General features: G+C 51.8%; 2 protein-coding genes across 2 annotated transcripts in view; one reads left to right on the forward strand and one right to left on the reverse strand.

Annotated features, from left to right (window-relative positions):
- Positions 1–9,787, reverse strand: part of LOC112131573 (misshapen-like kinase 1) — a 38,091-nt gene extending 28,304 nt beyond the window's left edge. The window contains 2 exon segments of the mRNA XM_063718673.1: positions 9,103–9,317; positions 9,673–9,787. Of these exon segments, the coding sequence (XP_063574743.1) occupies positions 9,103–9,317; positions 9,673–9,787 (330 nt within the window).
- A 1,076-nt stretch (positions 9,788–10,863) lies between these two features.
- LOC134760586 (keratin, type I cytoskeletal 17-like) lies at positions 10,864–14,988 on the forward strand. The gene is made up of 8 exons (XM_063719016.1): positions 10,864–11,323; positions 11,691–11,697; positions 11,944–12,163; positions 12,769–12,930; positions 13,433–13,558; positions 13,646–13,866; positions 13,966–14,000; positions 14,841–14,988. The coding sequence occupies exons 1-8, from the start codon at positions 10,879–10,881 to the stop codon at positions 14,933–14,935; spliced, it is 1,311 nt and encodes a 436-aa protein (XP_063575086.1). The 5' UTR covers positions 10,864–10,878; the 3' UTR covers positions 14,936–14,988.
- Positions 14,989–20,306: the final 5,318 nt, after the last annotated feature.

Here is a 20,306-nt window from a genome sequence, read left to right on the forward strand (position 1 = left end):
TAGACCTTTGTCAGATGAATGGATTGCAAAAATTTTCTCCCATTCTGTAGGTTGCCTGTTCACTCTGACGGTAGTTTCTTTTGCTGTGCAGAAGCTCTTTAGTTTAATTGGATCCCATTTGTCAATTTTGGCTTTTGTGGAAATTGCTTTGGGTGTTTTAGTCATGAAGTCTTTGCCCATGCCTATGTCCTGAATGGTATTGCCTAGGTTTTCTTCTAGGGTTTTTGTGGTTTGGGGTTTTACATTTAAGTCTTTAATCCATCTTGAGTTAATTTTTTTATAAGGTGTAAGGAAGGGGTCCAGTTTCAGTTTTCTGCATATGGCTAGCCAGTTTTCCCAGCACCATTTATTACAGAGGGAATCCTTTCCCCATTGCTTCTTTTTGCCAGGTTTGTTGAAGATCAGATGGTTGTAGATGTGTCTTGTTATTTTTGAGGTCTCTGTTCTGTTCCATTGGTCTATATCTCTGTTTTGGCTACTGTAGCCTCGTAGTATAGTTTGAAGTCAGGTAGCATGATGCCTCCGGCTTTGTTCTTTTTGCTTAGGATTGTCTTGGCTATACAGGCTCTTTTTTGGTTCCATATGAAATTTAAAGTAGTTTTTTTCTAATTCTATGAAGAATGTCAATGGTAGTTTGATGGGCATAGCACTGAATCCATAAATTACTTTGGATTTATGACCAATGTATGACCAGTTTCACAATATTGATTCTTCCTATCTATGAGGATGGAATGTTTTTTCATTTGTTTGTGTCTTCTCTTATTTCCTTGAGCAGTGGTTTGTAGTTCTCATTAAGGAGGTCCTTCAAGTCCCTTGTAAGTTGTATTCCTGGGTATTTTATTCTCTTTGTAGCAATTGTGAATGGGAGTTCATTCATGATTTAGCTCTCCGCTTGTCTATTGTTGGTGTATAGGAATGCCTGTGATTGCTGCACATTGATTTTGTACCCTGAGACTTTGCTGAAGTTGCTTATCAGCTTAAGGAGTTTTGGGGCTGAGATGATGGGGTTTTCTAAATACAGAATCATGTCATCTGCAAACAGAGACAATCTGACTTCCTCTCTTCCTATTTGAATACCCTTTATTTCTTTCCTTTGCCTGACTGCCCTGGCCAGAACTTCCAATACTATGTTAAATAGGAGTAGTGAGAGAGGGCATCCTTGCCAGACTTATCTTTAAAGAAAGTATTTGCAAAACACATATCTGAAGAAGAACTTGCATGCAAAATATACCAAGAACTTGTGAAATTCAAAAGTAAGAAAATAAACTACATTTAGCAAATAGACAAATATATGTAGTAATACCTCCCAATAGTAGATATTCTGATGGAAAATAAGCATATAAAGACATGGTGAACACTAGGGAATTAGGAGAAAAAAGTAACGCACTGTAGGCTAAGGAAAGCAAATTAAAACAGCAATGAGATAGATAGCCTATACACATCGATTAGGACAGTTATATAAACAACAAACAAGCAAAAGCCAGCACTACCAATCCTTGGTGAGGATACAGAACAGGAACTCTCCTTCATTACTGGGGAGACTGCAGAATGGCATAGCCACTTCACAAGATAGCATGGCATGTTATTGCAAAGGAAACTGCAGCATCACATAGTATGCAGCAACCGTGCCCCTACACATCTACCCAACTGGTGTGAAAACACGTCCACATACAAACCAACAAGAAAATACACACAGCAGCTTTATTCACAATGACGAAAACCTGGAAGGAATCAAATCGTCCTTCAGTGAACACATAACCAAACTGTGTCACTTGTAACCCAAGGTAGGAACAGGTGATGGAGACACATGAGACCTTTAGGGTGCAGCAGAGGAAATGGGGACAGACACACGAGAAGGCAGACTGCAGCCACAAGGATTTCAGATACAAAAGGAAGACACTGACCACAGGCACATGGTATGGCAGCCTTGAGGACAGATATGTCTGCAGGCACAGGGCAGCTGGGGAATGAAGACACTTGAGGATGGATATGGACCTCTAGGTGATGAGTGAAGACCCAGGTATCCTGACATGGGCCATATGGACAAGGAATGGATACACATGAGGGAAGACATGGGCTACGTGCAGAGGGACCAAAGACAAATGAAGACTGGCATGGGAGGCAGGCGTAGGGGAAGGAGACAATCTAGGCAAGATCTGTACTGTAGGCTGAGAGGACGGCAAAACCTGACAACACACAAGGGCAGACATGGAGAGAACCTGCAGAATTCAGGCACTGGGATGGAGATACACAAAGCATGGCATGTTTGCAGGGACACAGGGGTGAAGACATTGGGAGACAGACAGTGCTGCAGGCACAGGGGTTGGAAACAGCTGAGTGCATACAGGAGATGCTTAGATCAGAGCTTAGTGGAAACGTACACCCTAAGTGAGGATGTCAGAACAGAGAGAGACTGAAAATCAATCATCTCAGCTCCCTTCTCAGGGATCAAAGCTAAGGCACAATCCAATTGGAAGTATACCGAATAAAGGCAATAAAAAACATAACAGCAGACATCAATAAATAAGTAAAAAATAAAGCACAACAAAAACAAATCAACAAATAACATCAATAAACCATTAGTCAATGTGATTAAGAAAAAGAGAAGTTAACACAAACCATCAATATCAGAAATCAACACAGACACATTCCTCACTGGGCCTGTGGACCTTAACAAGAACTTAAGAGGACTTTGTGAAATATGTGGGTCTAAAAATTCAACAAAGAACAAAATGCACCACATTTAAAAACCAACTTACCCAAACTGACCCAAACATAACATGAAATAGAAAAACTCCTAGTCTACTAAACAAATCGAATAAATTCTTGGAAAAAAAAATCAAACCAACAAACAAAAATGTTCCACAAGTAAAACTCCCAGCTCATAATTATGGAATAGTCCATACAAAGAAAAACACTAAAATGAAAATAAAGATAATATTTTTAAAATTTCTTGTGTAGCTGGCATTACATTGAGGACACAATTGGACCAGGACACATTATGGAACACAAATGAATAAAACTATGTCACCTCTTTCATAAACAGTATGTATCTCCTTTTTAAGAAACAGAGCTGGGGCCAGGTACGGTGACTCACGCCTGTAATCCCAGCACTTTAGGAGGCCGAGGTGGGCAGATCACGAGGTCAGGAGATCGAGACCATCCTGGCTAACACGTGAAACCTCGTCTCTACTAAAAATACAAAAAAAAAAAATTATCCGGGCGTGGTGACAGGCGCCTGTAGTCCCAGCTACTTGGGAGGCTGAGGCAGGAGAATGCCATGAACCCGGGTGGCAGAGCTTGCAGTGAGCCAAGATCGTGCCACTGCACTCCAGCCTGGGCAACAGAGCGAGAGTCCATCTCAAAATAAATAAATAAAAATAAATAAATAAATAAATAAATAAATAAAGCTACAAATATTTTAAGCAAAATATTATATGAATGAAGCCACCTATGAAAACACAGTAGATCAATACTAAATGGAATATATACCAAAATGCAAGGTCCTTAACATTCAAAATAAATCATGTAAGTCAACCCATTAGCAGAAAAATACAGGAGAAAATAGTAAGATCATTTAGCTGAAAAGTTTTTTAATGCATTTAATAAAATTTAAAATTGAACCACAAACACACACAAAAAAACTTGAGTAAAATATAAAAAAAGGACGGGCCAGGCACCTGTAATCCCAGCACTTTGGGAGGCCGAAGCGGGCAGATCACCTGAGGTCGGGAGTTTGAGACCAGCCTGACCAACATGGAGAAACCCCGTCTCTACTAAAAATACAAAATTAGCTGGGCATTGTGGCACATGCCTGTAATCCCAGCTACTCGGGAGGCTGAGGCAGGAGAATCACTTGAACCCGGGAGGCAGAGGTTGCAGTGAGCCAAGGTCGTGCCATTGCACTCCAGCCTGGGTAACAAGAGTGAAACTCTGTCTCAAAAAAATTAAAAATAATAAAAAAAGAAGGCAACTTCCGGCCGGGCATGGTGGCTCATGCCTGTAATCCCAGCATTTTGGGAGGCAAGGCAAGGGGAACACCTGAGGTCAGGAATTGAAGACTAGCCTAGCCAATGTGGTGAAACCCCGTCTCTACTAAAAATACAAAAATTAGCCAGGCATGGTGGTGGGTGCCTGTAATCCCAGCTACTCAGGAAGCTGAGGCAGGAGAATCACTTGAACCTGGGAGGTGGAGGTTGCAGTGAGCTGAGATTGAGCCATTGCACTCCAGCCTGGGCGACAAGAGCAAGACTCCATCTCAAAAAAAAAAAAAAAAAAAAAAAAAAAAAAGCAACTTCCTTAATTTGATGAAATCTGATAAAGTCTAATACTAGCCAGTAACAAATAACATAATTAACAGAGAATTATGGGAAGCTTTTTCCCCCAGTGCAGGACCAGACAAGGATGCCTGCTATCACTCTTTAATCAGCTTTGCAGTGGAGAAACAATACGGTAAGAAATAAAAAGGCATTAGGATTAATTTTTAAACCAAAAAAATTGTCATTATGTGTATATGACACTATTACATGCCTAGACAATCCCTGAAAACCCCAAAACTGTTACAATTAATAACTTACCGGATACATCATTGTTACAACCAGATTACTATATACTAGTATGAAACCAACAGAAAATGATGATCAAACTAGAGAACAAGTATCTATGACAAAACGAGCCAATAAAGGATCAATTTGCAGATTTAAGATAAATCCTTCAAATCAATATAAAAAAAAGGACCCTACAAAAACACGCACAAAATGAGCAAAGCATATGAAGAAAAGTAAGGCACAGAAGCCAATAAACATTTGCTAAACTCTACCTCACATGAAACCCTCCACTGCAAGTTCCAGGTGAGAGGATCCCTACAGAAACACTGCAGGGCAGGATCCCAGGAGGCAGGACCACCAGGGAAGTGATGGAGCCCCTGCAGTGGGGAGGGTCTCAGGCCCAAGAGGGCCAGGTGGCTCCAGACCTCCTGCTCCAGCTTCTCCTTACTCCCCACACAAGGCACAACCCCACGTGAGTTCCCCGATGCAGGGAGGATTCTGACTGGCCATGTCTTCTCTGCCACTGTGCAGCCTGCTGAATGGCAGCCTCCTTGCCCATGACATCATTCCAGGCTTCCCTTTCATGGGTCACCTTCTCCCTCCCAACACAATGCCAGAATCCACCCCAGGAGGATAGGGACCGGGAACCAAACTGTGGCACCATGAGTGGAGACCCTGGAGGCAGACATGGGTGTAGGCACAGAGTGGAAACATGCTAGGCCTGGCCGACGGGTGACAAGCACAGAGGATGGGGACATTCAAGGGCAGACACGGGCTGCACGCACAGGAGAGAAGACCTGGGCTACAGTCACGGGGGATCCAGACAAAAAGGGAGCTCACTGGCTACAGCTGCATGGCAGAGAGGCACACCAGGGACAGACATGGGTACAGGTGCAGGACAGAGGAGTAGGTGAAGTTTGGTGTGGGCAGGGGGCACAGAGGTAAAGACACCTGAAGGTAGATGTGGCTGTAAGCTGAAGAGTGGAGTCACAAGAGTCCTAATGTGGGCTGCATGGACAAGGGCTGGAGACACAGGAAGACAGGCATGGGAAGCAGGCACACTCAATGACAGGCCTCTGCTGCAGTAACAACAGACGGAGATACTCAATGAAAGAGACTGGCTGCAGGTGCAAACACTGGGGATAGGAGTTTTGGGCATAGTCTCCTGGGAGAAATGATCCAGATAAAGGACAGAAATGGGCTGAAGGCACAGGAGAAGGAGACACATGAGTGCAGACATGGCCCAAAAAGCGTGCATGAAAACACTGACTGTGGACATGGATTAGGGGGACAGAGAATGTAGCAAACATAAGCTGGCATGGGCAGAAGCTCAGGGGACAGACAGACAAAAACATCACAATGGGCTGCAAACACAGGGATTGAGGCACTGGAGGACTGCTACTGCCTGAAGGCTAAGGAGATGGCAACATTCAAGGCAAGCAATGTGCTGCAAGCACACAGGATGGAGACTTACACGGCTGGCACGGGCTGCAGGAGCAAGAAATGGAGACTTCTGACAGGGGCCATAAAGTGCAGGCAGAGGACAGACCAGGTGATGATACACAAGGGCAGACGTGGGCTTCCGTCATTATGGGATGGTGATACCGGCGAGAAGATACAGGCTTCAAGCACAAGGATGGAGACACACAAGGCCTGGCATGGCTGTAGGCGATACAGGGTGGAGACACTGGGAGGTCAACGCGGCTGCAGACACAGGGTTTGGAAACACCTGATGGAAAATGTGAGCTGTCAGATAAATCCCTGCTTAGAGAGAAATTTACAGCCTTAAAGGAATGTGTTAGAATAGAAAAAAGATTGACAATCAATCACATAAACTCCCTTCTCAAGAATTAAAAATGATCAAAATGAAAGAATGCAGAGTTAAAGTAATAAAGAGCAGACATCAATGAAATAGGAAAAAAACTGCAACAGAAACAAATCAAGGATAAAAGTTGGTTTATAGGGTCGGGCGCGGTGGCTGACGCCTGTAATCCCAGCACTTTGACAGGCCGAGGCGGGCGGATCACAGGGTCAGAAGATCAAGACCATCCTGGCTAACACAGTGAAACCCCGTCTCTACTAAAAAATACAAAAAATTAGCCGGGTGGGGTGGCGGGCACATGTAGTCCCAGCTACTCGGGAGGCTGAGGCAGGAGAATGGCCTGAACCTGGGAGGCGGAGCTTGCAGTGAGCCAAGATTGCACCACTGCACTCCAGCATGGGCGACAGAGTCAGACTCCGTCTCAAAAAAAAAAGTTGGTTTATAAATATTAATACACTTAATAAACCACTAGTGAAACTAACTAAGGCAAAGAGAAAAGACACAAAAAACCAATATCAGGAATCAAAACAGAAGCCTGCTCTATAGAGCAGTGTATTAAGACACTAGGAGGGTTCTGTGAAATACTTAGGACTACAAGTTTGACAACAGAGATTCAAATAATATCACATTGAAAAATACACTTACTAGGCTGGACATGGTGGCTCATGCCTGTAATCCCAACACTTTGGGAGATCGAGGCAGGTGGATCACCTGAGGCCAGGAGTTCGAGACCAGCCTGGCCAACATGCCAAAAACCCGTCTCTACTAAAAAATACAGCCGGGCACTGTTGCTCACACCTGTAATCTCAGCATTTTGGGAGGCTGAGGCAGGTGGATTACGAAGTCAGGAGTTTGAGACCAGTCTGGGCAACATGCCAAAAACCCGTCTCTACTAAAAAATACAGCCGGGCACTGTGGCTCACACCTGTAATCCCAGCACTTTGGGAGGCTGAGGCAGGTGGATCACGAGGCCAGGAGTTCGAGACCAGCCTGGCCAACATGCCAAAAACCCGTCTCTACTAAAAAATACAGCCGGGCACTGTTGCTCACACCTGTAATCTCAGCACTTTGGGAGGTTGAGGCAGGTGGATTACAAGGTCAGGAGTTCGAGACCAGCCTGGCCAACATAGTGAAACCCCTTGTCTACCAGAAACACAAAAATTAGCCGGGTGTGGTGGCACACACCTGTAATTCCAGCTACTCAGGAGGCTGAGGCTGGAGAATTGCTTGAATCCGGGAGGCAGAAGTTGGAGTGAGCCAAGATCGCACCACTGCACTCTAGCCTGGGAGACAGAGCGAGACTCTGTCCCCCAAAAAATAAAAATAAACTTACTAAAATGGACACAGAAATAACATAAAACAAGAAAACTCGTACATATACCAAAGGAATTGAATTATTAGAAGTCAAACCAACCAACAAAAATACTGTTCCACATGGAAAATTCCATACCCAAAGAAATATTCCAAATATTTAAAAAGAAAACACCTAAATTTCTCAGACTCTTCCAAAGAAAGAAATATAGGCAATATTTTTTTTTTTTTTTTTTTTTGTGAAGCCAGCATTACGTTGACACCACAATCTGAACAGTACATTAGAGAAAAAACTATAGGCCCTCTCTTTCATGAACAGAAATACAAATATTCTAAAAAAATCATATCATATGAATTAAACCACATATGGAAATGTAACACATGGATACCAAGTGGGATATACTAAAAAATGCAGGATTGGTTAACATCCAAAAATAGTTCATGTAAAATATCCTATTTTCAGAAAAATAGGAGAAAAACATATGATTACAGTATATGCAAAAAAAGCCTTTATTCAAATTCAACAATTAGTCATAAACAACTCTTAGCATATGTAAAAGAAGGCAGCCTCCTTAATCTGATTGTCTAAAATGAAATTATAACAAACTACATAAGGAATACAGGATCACTGAAACCTTTTCCCTGGAATCAGAACCAGACACACCGTGTTCAGGAGGTGTGATCGGGACAATAAAAGGAGAAAATAAAGAAAAATAAAGGTGTAAGAGCCAACATTTAAGCAATATAGCTGTTATTATACGTGGCTGACACTAAGTACCTAAGTATTCAAGTATGTAAGTATTTAAGTACATAAGTACACAACTACATGTACATGAGTACATGGAAAACCCACCATAATCCAAAAATGATGGCTATGAATATGTGAATAAAGCCAGGTAACACGATACAAAATCAATCTACAAAATCAATTAGTTTCTTATTTACCAGCAAGAAAGAAATGTGAAATAAAATTAAGGTACAATGACCAGACTAAGAAACAACTCTCTGCACTAGAAATGACCCCATAAAGGATTAACTTCTAGAATACCTTTTTAAATTCTTCAAATCAACGGAAGAACACAAATGACCCAACAGAAAAACCAGCACTGAAAATGAAGACAAAGACGCAAAGGCCAATAAATATTCACAAAACTTCGCTTCACTAACTTATTTCCAGTTCCAGATGACAGAGGCCCTCAGGGACCCAGGAGGCACGACCACAGGGAGGTGACAGCGCCAGCAGCAGGAGGGCGGGCCTCTGCCTTGGCCCGAGCGGGGCCACAGCTCTTGGCGGGCTGCAGGGGCCGGGAAGCCCGAGCAGCCTGGCGCTCCTGGCCCCTGCACACGCTTCCCTCCCTCCACCCCGTTCCTCTCTCTCTCTGTGCCTTGGGCCCCGTGGGATGCGCTCACATCCAGACTCACCAGGCCCGAGACGTTGGGAGAATGGAGAAGCGCTTGCGAGCCGAAAGTCCTCCAGGAACACGTGAAGGAAGCTTCCCCTGCACCTGGGACACCCTTCCCTGATGCTGGCCTCAAGGCAGGCGCGCCGCACACGCTTCCGGTCCATGTCGCCCACAGCGCAGAGCAGCACGCGAGCCCAGCCTCCACGAAGAGAAAATGGCGGAATGGGCCTTCGCCTCCATTTTACAGTGGCTGTACTCAACCGCTGTATCTTGGAAGCTTGGTTCTGATTGGGTGAGAAGGAACTTTTTTCGACAACTCTTATTGGATAATAAGTGCGCAGAACACTTGCCTGGTAGGCCAGCCGTAGAGAAGGATGTCCCGGGTGCAGGCGAAGTTTTGTTCATGTGTTCCTGGAGGATTTTTCCCGTGGCAAGCCCTTCTCCATCCTCCAGCATCTCAGGCGTGGTGAGTCTGGATGTGACCGCTTCGTATGGGGGCCCCAGGCACAGAAAGATGCAGAGGAGGGTGGATGGAAGGGGAACGTGGGCAGGGCCCAGAGAGCATCAGATTGCCCGTTTCACCAGGCACCTGTGCTCCGGTGCAAGGGAGAGGCCGGCCAGGGACCCTGGGCCGGGCTTGGGGTGGTGGGCAGGGCAGGGTGGGGCTGTGGGGTGGGGCACATGGCCCACACGAGGAGCCACATCTTGGGGAGCCTGGAGTGGGGGGGCGGCTGGCTGGGGTCTCTGTAAGAGCCTCTACATGAGCAATGTCCTTTAGGTTTCCTGTGGGCTGAGACCAGAGATAAATGCCCCTCACCTGACCCTTAGGTCTCTTGGGGTACAGAAGGGTGAGAGGAGTGGAAGGGGGCATCCCCCTCTCAGTTGGTTTAGATCCTCTCTTAGCACAGCCCACCATTTCCCCATCCTATAGCTGAGCCCCTGTTTGCCCACCCCAGCCTGGAGTGTAAACCCGGGGAAAGGTTTACACGAGGAGACTGGGTTAGCAAGGGCTTCTAGGGATGGCGCAGGGTCAGAAGCTGACTGGATGGAACTGTAGCCCCTAGAGTGCATTCCTGGGTGTCAGGCTCTGCAGAAGGGGCCAGTGTAGACACTGCACCCCTCTGGAGCCCCAATTTCTTTATCTGCGATGTGGGTTGGTCTTCGAGGCTTGATGGCATTTCTGTGCTGTGAGGTGGGCCTGGTGGGTTTGGGCTCAGTTTCCAAGGCAGGATAGACTCTCGGTCCCCTCTTTCTCTTCAGCACCCAGCCCCGGGCCAACACCATGGGTGCAGCAGTGTGGGGGTGAAAGACAGCAACTTTGGGGGGGTCACCTGACACTGCAACCCATTTCCCCACCAGACAGGGTTGAGGCAGGCCGGGCTGGGGTGGTGGCTGCCTGGGAGGGTCTGGGGATGGTGAAGTCCTGCCTTCTCCTCTTCTCCGTATTAGGTCATGGGAAAGCATAGCTGGAGGGCCCGCCGGAATCGCAGGTGACAGGCCTGAGAGCAGTGGCACGCACACGCACACAGGCGGCACCCAGCACGAGGATTTGGAGAAATGAGGCAAATTCCTGATGATGGGTGGGGAGGGGGTCCCCAGCCACCTGGGAGCTGGCAGGTGGCCCGTGGTGATGAAAGCCCAGGGGAATGGAAACAGAGGAGCAAGCCTGTTGTAATCGCTACGCCCACCTGGTGGCCTATGAAGGAAGCGTGTGAACCCCGGCAGCCCTACACAACTTGGGGCCCCTCTCCTCTCCAGCCCTTCTCCTGTGTGCCTGCCTCCTGCCGCCGCCACCATGACCACCACCATCCGCCAGTTCACCTCCTCCAGCTCCATCAAGGGCTCCTCCGGCCTGGGGGGCGGCTCGTCCTGCGCCTCCTGCCGGCTGTCTGGTGGCCTGGGTGCTGGCTCCTGCAGGCTGGGATCTGCTGGCGGCCTGGGCAGCGCCCTCAGGGGTAGCAGCTACTCCAGCTGTTACAGCTTTGGCTCTGGCGGTGGCTATGGCAGCAGCTTTGGGGGCGTTGATGGGCTGCTGGCCAGAGGTGAGAAGGCCGCCATGCAGCACCTGAATGACCGCCTGGCCTCCTACCTGGACAAGGTGCGCACTCTGGAGGAAGCCAACACTGAGCTGGAGGTGAAGATCCGTGACTGGTACCAGAGGCAGGCCCTGGGGCCCGCCCATGACTACAGCCAGTACTACAGGACAATCGAGGAGCTGCAGAACAAGGTAGGACCTGCTGGTGGGAGGGGTCTCCAGGGGGCATGACTTCTTCTCCCCAACTCCTGCTCTGGCCAAAGGCCTGGAGTCCAGCCATAGGGTCTCAGGGAGCCAAGGGTGGTTTGGCTGTGGCTTAGCTTCTAGGAACCTGCCTTGGGGCCTCTGTGTGGCCCACATCCCCCTTTTCTGGGGGCAGCAGGCTGAGTCAGGAAGAAACAGGCCTCGTGGAGCCCCTTGGAGCCTCAGTTTCTCCGTCGTGCACCTCCTCCACCAGGAGAGGTTGAAGGATGAGGCAGGAGGATGCAGATGGAGGGCTGGGCCCATCGGCCGCTGGATGCGTGGTGTCTTGCTCCTTTGGAGCAGGGGTCAGCAGGAGGGGGTTTTGGGAGATGTGGAGTGGGGGTGTCTCAGTGAGCTCCCGATAGCACCTGCTGCGGGGGGAGGCAGAAAGAAGAGGGCGGGACCTCAGGGTGGGGAAGGCCTCTGATATGCCTGATTTGGGGATTTTTCTGGCTTCTCCTTTCCTCCTACTGTCCCTTAAGATGGGCTCAGCAAACCCCAGGGGGTGGGATTCGTTTCCACTCGACCCTCTCATCAGCCCTTCCAACCTCTTAGAGTCCTGGCAAAATGAAGGCAGGTGAGCAGCCAGGACCTGGAGCTGCAGGTCCGAGCAGCCTGGGCTGAAGTCCCTGATTCCCACGGCAGGTTTGAGACAGAGCAGGCCCTGCGCCTGAGTGTGGAGGCGGACATTAATGGCCTGCGCAGGGTGCTGGATGAGCTGACCCTGGCCAGAGCCGACCTGGAGATGCACATTGAGAACCTCAAGGAGGAGCTGGCCTACCTGAAGAAGAACCATGAGGAGGTGAGGTGGCTGGGGCAGAAGAAGGTCAAAGATGCTGAGGAGTGTGTGGCAGAGCCCCGGGGCTGGGCCATGGCTGACGCCGTGGGAGAGAGCAGAGCAGGCGCACTGGGATTAGTCACCTTAGAGGGCTTCCCTGTCTGCAGAGCCCTGATCCTTGGGGTCCAGCATGCAGGGCAGACTCCTCTTTGTACCACACTGCTTCTCTGTACCCAAGGAACCTCCCAGGGGCCCGCAGAGGCTCCCTCTACCTGCCCTGGCTTCCCTCACGAGGGCGGGGGATAAGTAAGGAAGTCTCCTTGTCCCATTTCAAACTCTCAAAGCTGAACATCTACATAGAAGCTTGGAAATTAGAGGGGAAATTTTGGGGCATAGGCCTAAGAATTAGATTTTATTTTGGAGAGCCCTTGGTCTCATGGGGGAGATAGAGTCTGATGGTGGAGGCAATACTGAGCAGTTGAATAAAATCATTTAGAGGGTCAGATAGAGCAGAGGGAGAACAAAGGAGGGCCCCTTGTGGGGAGTGGGGTCCCCTCGTGGGGGAAGACTCGGGAGTGAGAGGTCAGGATGGGTCCAGATGCGCACATCCACATCCCCTTTTTCCATAGGAGATGAACGCCCTGCGAGGCCAGGTGGGCGGTGAGATCAATGTGGAGATGGACGCTGCCCCAGGCGTGGACCTGAGCCGCATCCTGAACGAGATGCGTGAGCAGTATGAGAAGATGGCAGAGAAGAACCGCAAGGACGCCGAGGATTGGTTCTTCAGCAAGGTGGGGGCTGCTGCAGGCCAGAGGTCTCTCTTAAGGGCTGGGGCTCAGGGGCCTTAGCACTGACAGTAAGCCCATGGCCAGGTATCTTGGAGGTGCCCCCTCCTCAGCAAGCTGCATGGACCACAGGGTCACCCGCTGCATCAACAGACCTTGAGCTGAGCTCAAGCTGGGATCTGGGGCTGGGTGGGGAGGTAGGGAGACCCCACAGAATAAAGGCAGAGGGTAAAGACCTTGGGAGTCCCCATCTCTCTCTCAAGAAGTCAGGAACTAGCACCAAGGGCCAGGCTACATGTTCTGGCTGGTTCTCAAGTTCCTGGTCTGTGCCTCCTACACACAGGGATTAACCATAAAACGTTAACATTTCAAATGGCATGTTTCTGGGCTTCGGGACGTGGGAAGCTGATGAGAAGGCACCACTCTTTCCGCAGTTAGATTTGGGAGGAGGCCTGACTTGGGAGAGGGATCCAGGCTCACACCACCCTGTCCTGTGTCCTGTCTGCAGACAGAGGAGCTGAACCGCAAGGTGGCTACCAACAGCGAGCTGGTGCAGAGCGGCAAGAGCGAGATTTTGGAGCTCCAGCACACCATGCAGGCCTTGGAGATCAAGCTGCAGTCCCAGCTCAGCGTGGTAGGAACAGTCCTGTGCATGGGGGTGGGCCCAGAAGAGGACACTGACAACCCTCACTGACCCCTGGTCTTCCTACCCTCCTGGCAGAAAGCATCCCTGGAGGGCAACCTGGCGGAGACAGAGAACCGCTACTGCATGCAGCTGTCCCAGATCCAGGGGCTGATCGGCAGCGTGAAGGAGTGGCTGGCCCAGCTTCGCTGCGAGATGGAGCAGCAGAACCAGGAGTACAAGATCCTCCTGGACGTGAAGACGCGGCTGGAGCTGGAGATCACCACCTACCACCGCCTGCTGGGGGGCGAGGATGCCCAGTGAGTGGGGGAGCCTGGGGTCAGGGCTGCGGGCCTCTTGGCAGGGGTGGGGCTCTCAGACTCACACCTAATTTCCTCTCTGTTTTTTTTTTCTTTCAGCCTGACTCAGTACAAGAAAGAACATAAGCATCTTCGTGGCTGAGGCCCTGAGGATTGGGTGCATGGGACAGGCAGCCCACCTGCACGTTGCTGGGGCTGGGTCCCCAGGGCTCCAGGAGTTGATGGCTGTCCCTCAGCAGGGGTGGGAGAAGCGACCCATTAGCACTGAGGATTGATACTCAGGAAAAGATCAAATGAGAGAGACGCTGTCTGGTCTGATGGGGGTGGGCCAGGGAACTGGTCCTTACCTTGGAGATCCTAGTCTGATGGAGGAGACAGGTCCCAGCTCTGGAGATTGTCATCTGATGGGAAGATAGGAATATGGTCTCATGATCTTTGCTCTTGACAGCTTTCGGATGAGCAAAAGCAGTCCTGTCTCTGGGGACCCTAGCCTGATGGGAGATAGGGACATGGTCCTTGTCCTCCAAATTCCAGTCTGATGGAGAAGATATGATCCTAGCCCCAGGGTTCCTAGTCTAACGGAGGAGGTAGGGGCCTGATTTTTGTCTTGGCGATCCCAGTCTGATGGGGGAGATGGGAGCCAATCTATGTCCTGGAGACTGCAGAGAAATGGAGACGGATTTCATGGCGTCTACATGGCTCCTCCCTGGCAGGACACACTGGGTCAGAATCAAATAACCCATCTGCGGAGGCAAGACTCACACAGGGCCACCGGCAGAGGGATGGGATAGAAGGGAGGCGGGTGGCAGGGACAGGAGGGATGTGCATGCAGTGTGATGTCAAGGTGCCAGTGGAGGCACTCACAGCACCTGGGGGAGGACGAGGGAGAGAGCTGGGTCCTGTCCATGAGGACTAGGGGGCAAGCGAGGGTCTCCTGGCCCCTACCCACTTTAAAGCGCCTGCTGCTTCTGCAGCGGTGACCACCCCTCAGGTGCGTACCATTGTGGAAGAGGTCCAGGATGGCAAGGTCATCTCCTCCCACGAGCAGGTCCACCAGACCACCCGCTGAGGACTCAGCTTCCCCGGCCAGCCCCCCCAGGAGGCAGGGAGGCAGCTGCCCCATTTGCCCCGCAGTCTCCGGCCTCTCCAGCCTCAGCCCCCTGCTTCAGTCCCTTCCCCATGCTTCCCTGCCTGATGACAATAAAGCTCGTTGACTCAGCTATGAAATGTGTCCTTGTTCTGGCCCCTCAGGTGGGCACTAGGGACAAAAGGGTGAAATGGGAAGGAGTGAGGGTGAGGGGAGATGGTGCTTGGATACCCACTGTTGTTGACTGGCAGGTCAGGGGTCAGCTTAGACCAATATAAAGAGTAAGTCTGGGGAGAGTTTGGGGGGGATGCTCACATCTCCCAAGGGCTGGAGATTTTCAGGGGGTGGTCCAGACTGCGCTAGACCCAGGGTGGAGTCGGTGTATCAGTTGTGGTCCTAGGTGGCCACTGCTTGCCCTGTGAGTAGCTCTGTGACTTCGGGAAGTTAGGCAGTCACTTCCCCTCACTGAGCCTTGCTTTCCCATCTATAATTGGATGGGAAGATCTCAGGTGTGGGAGCCCGAATCCTCAGAGATGACTCACTCAGTCAGTTGCTCCTCCCTGTCCTGTGGGCTGTGCCCTCCCCCTAGATGGGGCAGGAGGTGGGCAAGGGCTGGGATAAGCACAAAGGGAGGGTGGGTGGGGGAGGCAGGCTGGGTGGTTGGGGCCCAGACACCTGTGTGAGTCTCAGAAAATCCCGAAGAGGGGCTCCAATTGCCTCCGCCCTGGGAATGTGAGTGGGAGGCTGGTGTTTTCAGGGAAGGCTACGGACCCCAGGCAGGTATGGGAGAAAGGGTGGGGCCTCACTCAGGGATGTTTCCTCACATGGTCAGCTGTTGCTCAGGATGGGGACGGGGCAGAGTGGGGGGTCACTGCAGATGGGGTGGCTGTGCCTAGGGAGCAGTGCCACTCTCCCTGGCGGTCTGGATCCTCTTTGGTTCCCCACCAGGGACAGGGGTGGCATGAGGGAGGGTAGAAACTGCCTCCTAGGAAAATGAGAAGGAACAGTCCTGCTCCAGCCACTCCCAGCACCCTCTGAGCACCAGCCCCAGCTCTTGCTGGTGGCAGCAAACGTGGCTGTGGGGACCAGTCTGTGGGAGGTGAGCCTAACACCTGGAAATCTTCTTTCTAGTAAATCTGGAAACTGCCAGGCGGGTTGGCCTGCTTTCCTGGTTTTCTTCAAGCAGTGGGTTAGTGGGAGGAGGGTGTCTCCACCTCATCACTGCTGGACCTGTGGTGTCTCTGCTGCTGCAGAATCAGACCAGGGCCCCCAAACACCCTTTCTCTCTTGGTGCCTGGAGGCTGGGGGTGGGGCCCAGGCCCGAGGAGAATGGGAATGACCAGAGCCCTCTGAGCCTGGGTTGGTGGGGGTTTGGGACTGGCAGAGGCCAGGGATGGGGGTGGGTACTGACCACTGCGGTATGGGTGACTTCGGGCTGGTCACACGTCCTCCCTGGACCTCGGAGCTATGACATCCCGGGAGAGTGTTTCTCTCTGCAGGGGAGATGGCTGCCTGGAGTCGGGGACTTGCGCCTGCAGCGGCATCTGCACGACTCAAAGCAAGGGCACGCTCTGCTCTGTTAGAGGCTGATGTCTCCCTGCTGTCTGGCAGCAAATGTGGCACCATGGAGGGCAGGAGGCAGGCACTGTTTGCACCAGGCCCCCACCACACATCCTGCCACAACCAGAACCAGCCCTGGGCTGCAGATGGCTCATTCTGGAGGGTGACTTCATTTGTCTGAATAGTCCCCGAAAGCAGGGAGGGTCTAGGGGAAGGCGCCTTGTTGTGTGGATGGGGACACTGAGGCCCCAAGGAGCAGTGACTCAGCCCTTGTCCCAGAGGCCTGGGGGGTCAGTAGTGGAGACGGGCACGGGAGGGGAGTGGGCCCCGCTTCTGTGCTGGGAAGAGGAGCCAAGCCCCACCTCCTCCCCCACCTCAGGCTCCAGGCAGGGCTATCTCTCCCTCCTGTAGAGCCTGGGGTCCACAATTACTGATGGCGAGAGTGAGGAGGGGTCAGAGTGTGGGAAGGACCAGAGACAGCCCCAGACTGTGCCCCTCTGCTGGGGAAGAAGCCCTTCTCCACAAAGTGAGTGGGTGGGAGGCTCAGGAGGCCAGAATGGGGGAGCCCCCCGGTGTGCCCAGAGAGCTGAGCCAGTAGAGGCAGTGGTTGCCAGGGGCTGGTGGGGAGACTTGAGTGACTTTGTCCAAGGACCCCAAGTGGGCCCAGGATGCTGGGGACATGTGCCTGGGCTGGACTGGGGACCCAGCTATGGGACTCAAGGAGGGACTCACAGTTCGTCCACACACTCCCTGCCCACTGCACAGAATATTTCACCCCTGTCATCAAGGCAGAAGCTGCGGATCTGTGGTTGCCCTATGGAGCTGCCACACCTGGTCTCATGTGATGGACACACACATAGGACTCTCAGGCCAGGCCCATGCCAGTGGTAGCCTGCCTCTGGACCCCCCTTGCAGGGGTTGACCTGGCAGCATGTCTCGTAGGGAGCTGGATGTGGTGGGGGACACTCATCCATGGCATGACATCGCTCTGCATCTGGTGTGCACTGAGTCCAGGGAAAGGAGGAGACACCGGTCCTGACCCCGAGAAACAGTGCCTGCCCCGAGGGGACCTGAGGGACTGACAACAGTCCCTCAGCCCTTATGCAGTGTGGGTCTCTTGTGGCAACCAAGGTTTTGGGGAGATGAGGGGAACAGAGGGAGCAGAGCCAGGCAAGTCTCCCCACATGCACAGAGCTGAGGGCATAACTGAGCTTGACAGAGACCCGTCCTCACCCTGAGCTGTAGTGACCATTTGAAGAAACATTCCTGAGAGAGGCCCACTCTTTCTCCCATACCCCACTGGGGTCCGCAGCCTTCCCTGGAGGCACCAGCTTCCCGCTCACATTCCTGGGGTGGGGGCAATGGGAGCCCCTCTTGGGGGTTTCCTGAGACTCACATAGGAGTCCGGGCCCCTTGTTTGTGCAGAACAGGCACCCCAAGTGGGCCCAGGCTGCTGAGGACATGTGCCTGGGCTGGATTGGGGACCCAGCTATGGGACTCATGGAGGGACTCACAGTTCATCCACAGCCACTGTGCCCACTGCACAGAATGTTTCACCCCGTCATCAAGGCAGAAGCTGCAGATCTGTGGTTGGATTGTGAAGGGCTATGACAGCCCCACCTTCAGAAGGGGGGCGTCAAACATGCAGGAGGGGAGAGGACCCCCGAAGGTGGGCCTGGCACTCACAGATTTCCCCAGATCCCGGGAGCCGTCACGGGGCAGAGCCTGGGCCTGGACATTCGTTCTCCCCCAGGAACCCTGCTCCCTCTGTTTCTCTGCAGGGCCCCAGTACCCCATCGTGGCCTGACTTTAGTGTATTGGGATTGTCTTTACCACCTTCTCCCGCAGAAGACTATGTCTCCAGGGCTTCTCCGTCTTGTTCTTTGAGTCTGAGTGCCCAGCACAGTGCCAGGCACATAGTAGGTGCTTTATAAACACCTGCTCATAAACATAACGCTAGCCACCAGCCTTTGCCAGGTGCTTTATTTATTTGGCCTCTAATCCCCTAATATGCCTGTGAGGCAGGGCTGTTATTCCCATTTCCCAGAGAAAGAAACTGAGGCTCAGAGGGGCTGAATGTCCTGCCCAAGTTTTCGCCCCTGCTTTCTCCGATCCCAGGCTGTTCTGTCCTGGCTCATTGGGGCTCTACTTTTCCTTCCTCCTGCCCTGAAGCCTGTGGCTCTGGCTTGTCCATCCCGGGCTGGGGGCCCTGCCACAGCCCCCTTTCTCCCCTCAGCTTCTCTGCCCCCCTCCTCAGCCCCCTAAGCTGCCTCCTGCCTTCCCAGCCTGAGTTGACTGGGGAGCTTGTAAAACAGCCCCACCTGCAGGCTTGTCCTGAGCGGTGCTGATGCGGAGTTGGAGCAGGGCTGCGAATCTTCTTGGAGACTCTGATGATCTGTCTGGTTGGAGAATCACTGCAAGCCAAGGCGTGGCATTGGCCAATGGTGATTCCCGGCCTCCTCAGGTATGCCATGATCTCATGCCTCATGCTTGACATGGGCAGGACGAAGGACAGGAAGGAGGCAGGGTGCAGGGAGGAATCCTCTGCCTGGAGGATGCCCACTGGGCTTCTCTGTGCTCACCAGGCTTAGTGGTCCTGGCTCTTGGCCACCTTGGGGCAGGTGTGCATCACCGATGCAGAGGAAACGCCTCCTCCTCCTCTGTCAACTCGGATCCTCTGAGGCCCTGCTGGTGCCTCCCTCTGCTAGGACCCTTTCAGGGATCAAGGTCAGGAGGGCAGCCCCCTCCTCTACTGCTGAGGCTCAGCGGGGTAATGCTTACCCCAGCTGCCTCCTGTGGTGTGGGCGTGGCAGGCAAGCCCAGCACCCCAGGGTTTCTAGCCAGGTTCTGTATTTTCCAGTGTTAGTTTTCCCTCCAGGGTCAAATGATAAGTTTTTCTAAGGTCAGAGACTATGTCATCATCTCCCTCTTCACCCCCAGCCCCCGAGAGCTGTGCACACGGCAGGCAGGTGCGTGATCCATGGAGTTGGCTGAGCAGTTTGGCGCGTTGGTCAGCAACTTCCTGCAGCTTCTCAGCCCATGCAGATCCTCAGGTCTGCAGTGCTGGGCTTGTGTATAATCCCACCCTGACACCTCCTGGAATGGGGAACTTGGCGGGGGGCGGTGAGCCAATGAGAAAGGGGTGTGTGTGCACGCACACACGGTGGGGGCAGAGAGTGAAGAGTTCTCAGAGACTCCACTGCGAGAGTCGGTGTGAATCCTGGCTTGGGAGTTAGAGCTGGCTGAGTCTCTGCTCCCTCACTTTTGTGCTGCTTAACCTGGATAAGGCTTTCACCCTCTCCGGTTGGGGTATTGATAGCCTTTGGTGACCTTGAAGACCATTTTCAGTTCTGAGGGTGATAGGTCTGTGGTTGGACCGGAACTCCAGGCCCACCTTGACACCTGAACACTGAGGTTTTTGCCCAAGATTCCGGGGTCCCCTTTGCTCCTCTTTGGGGTGGGGGTGGGTGTGGGGAAAAGAAAGAGAGATCAGTGTCTATATAGAAAGAAGTAGACATAAGAGACTGCATTTGGTTCTGTACCAAGAAAAATTCTTCTGCCTTGAGATGCTGTTAATCTGTAACCCTACCCCTAACCCTGTGCTGGCAGAAACATGCGCTGTGTGGACTCAAGGTTTAATGGATTTAGGGCTATGCAGGATGTGTTTTGTTAAACAAATGCTTGAAGGCAGCATGCTTGTTAAAATCATCACCACTCCCTAATCTCAAGTACCCAGGGACAAAAAACACTGCGGAAGGCCGCAGGGACCTCTGCCTAGGAAAGCCAGGTTTCT

Source organism: Pongo abelii, chromosome 19 (genome assembly GCF_028885655.2).
Source record: "Pongo abelii isolate AG06213 chromosome 19, NHGRI_mPonAbe1-v2.0_pri, whole genome shotgun sequence".
NCBI lineage: Eukaryota > Metazoa > Chordata > Mammalia > Primates > Hominidae > Pongo > Pongo abelii.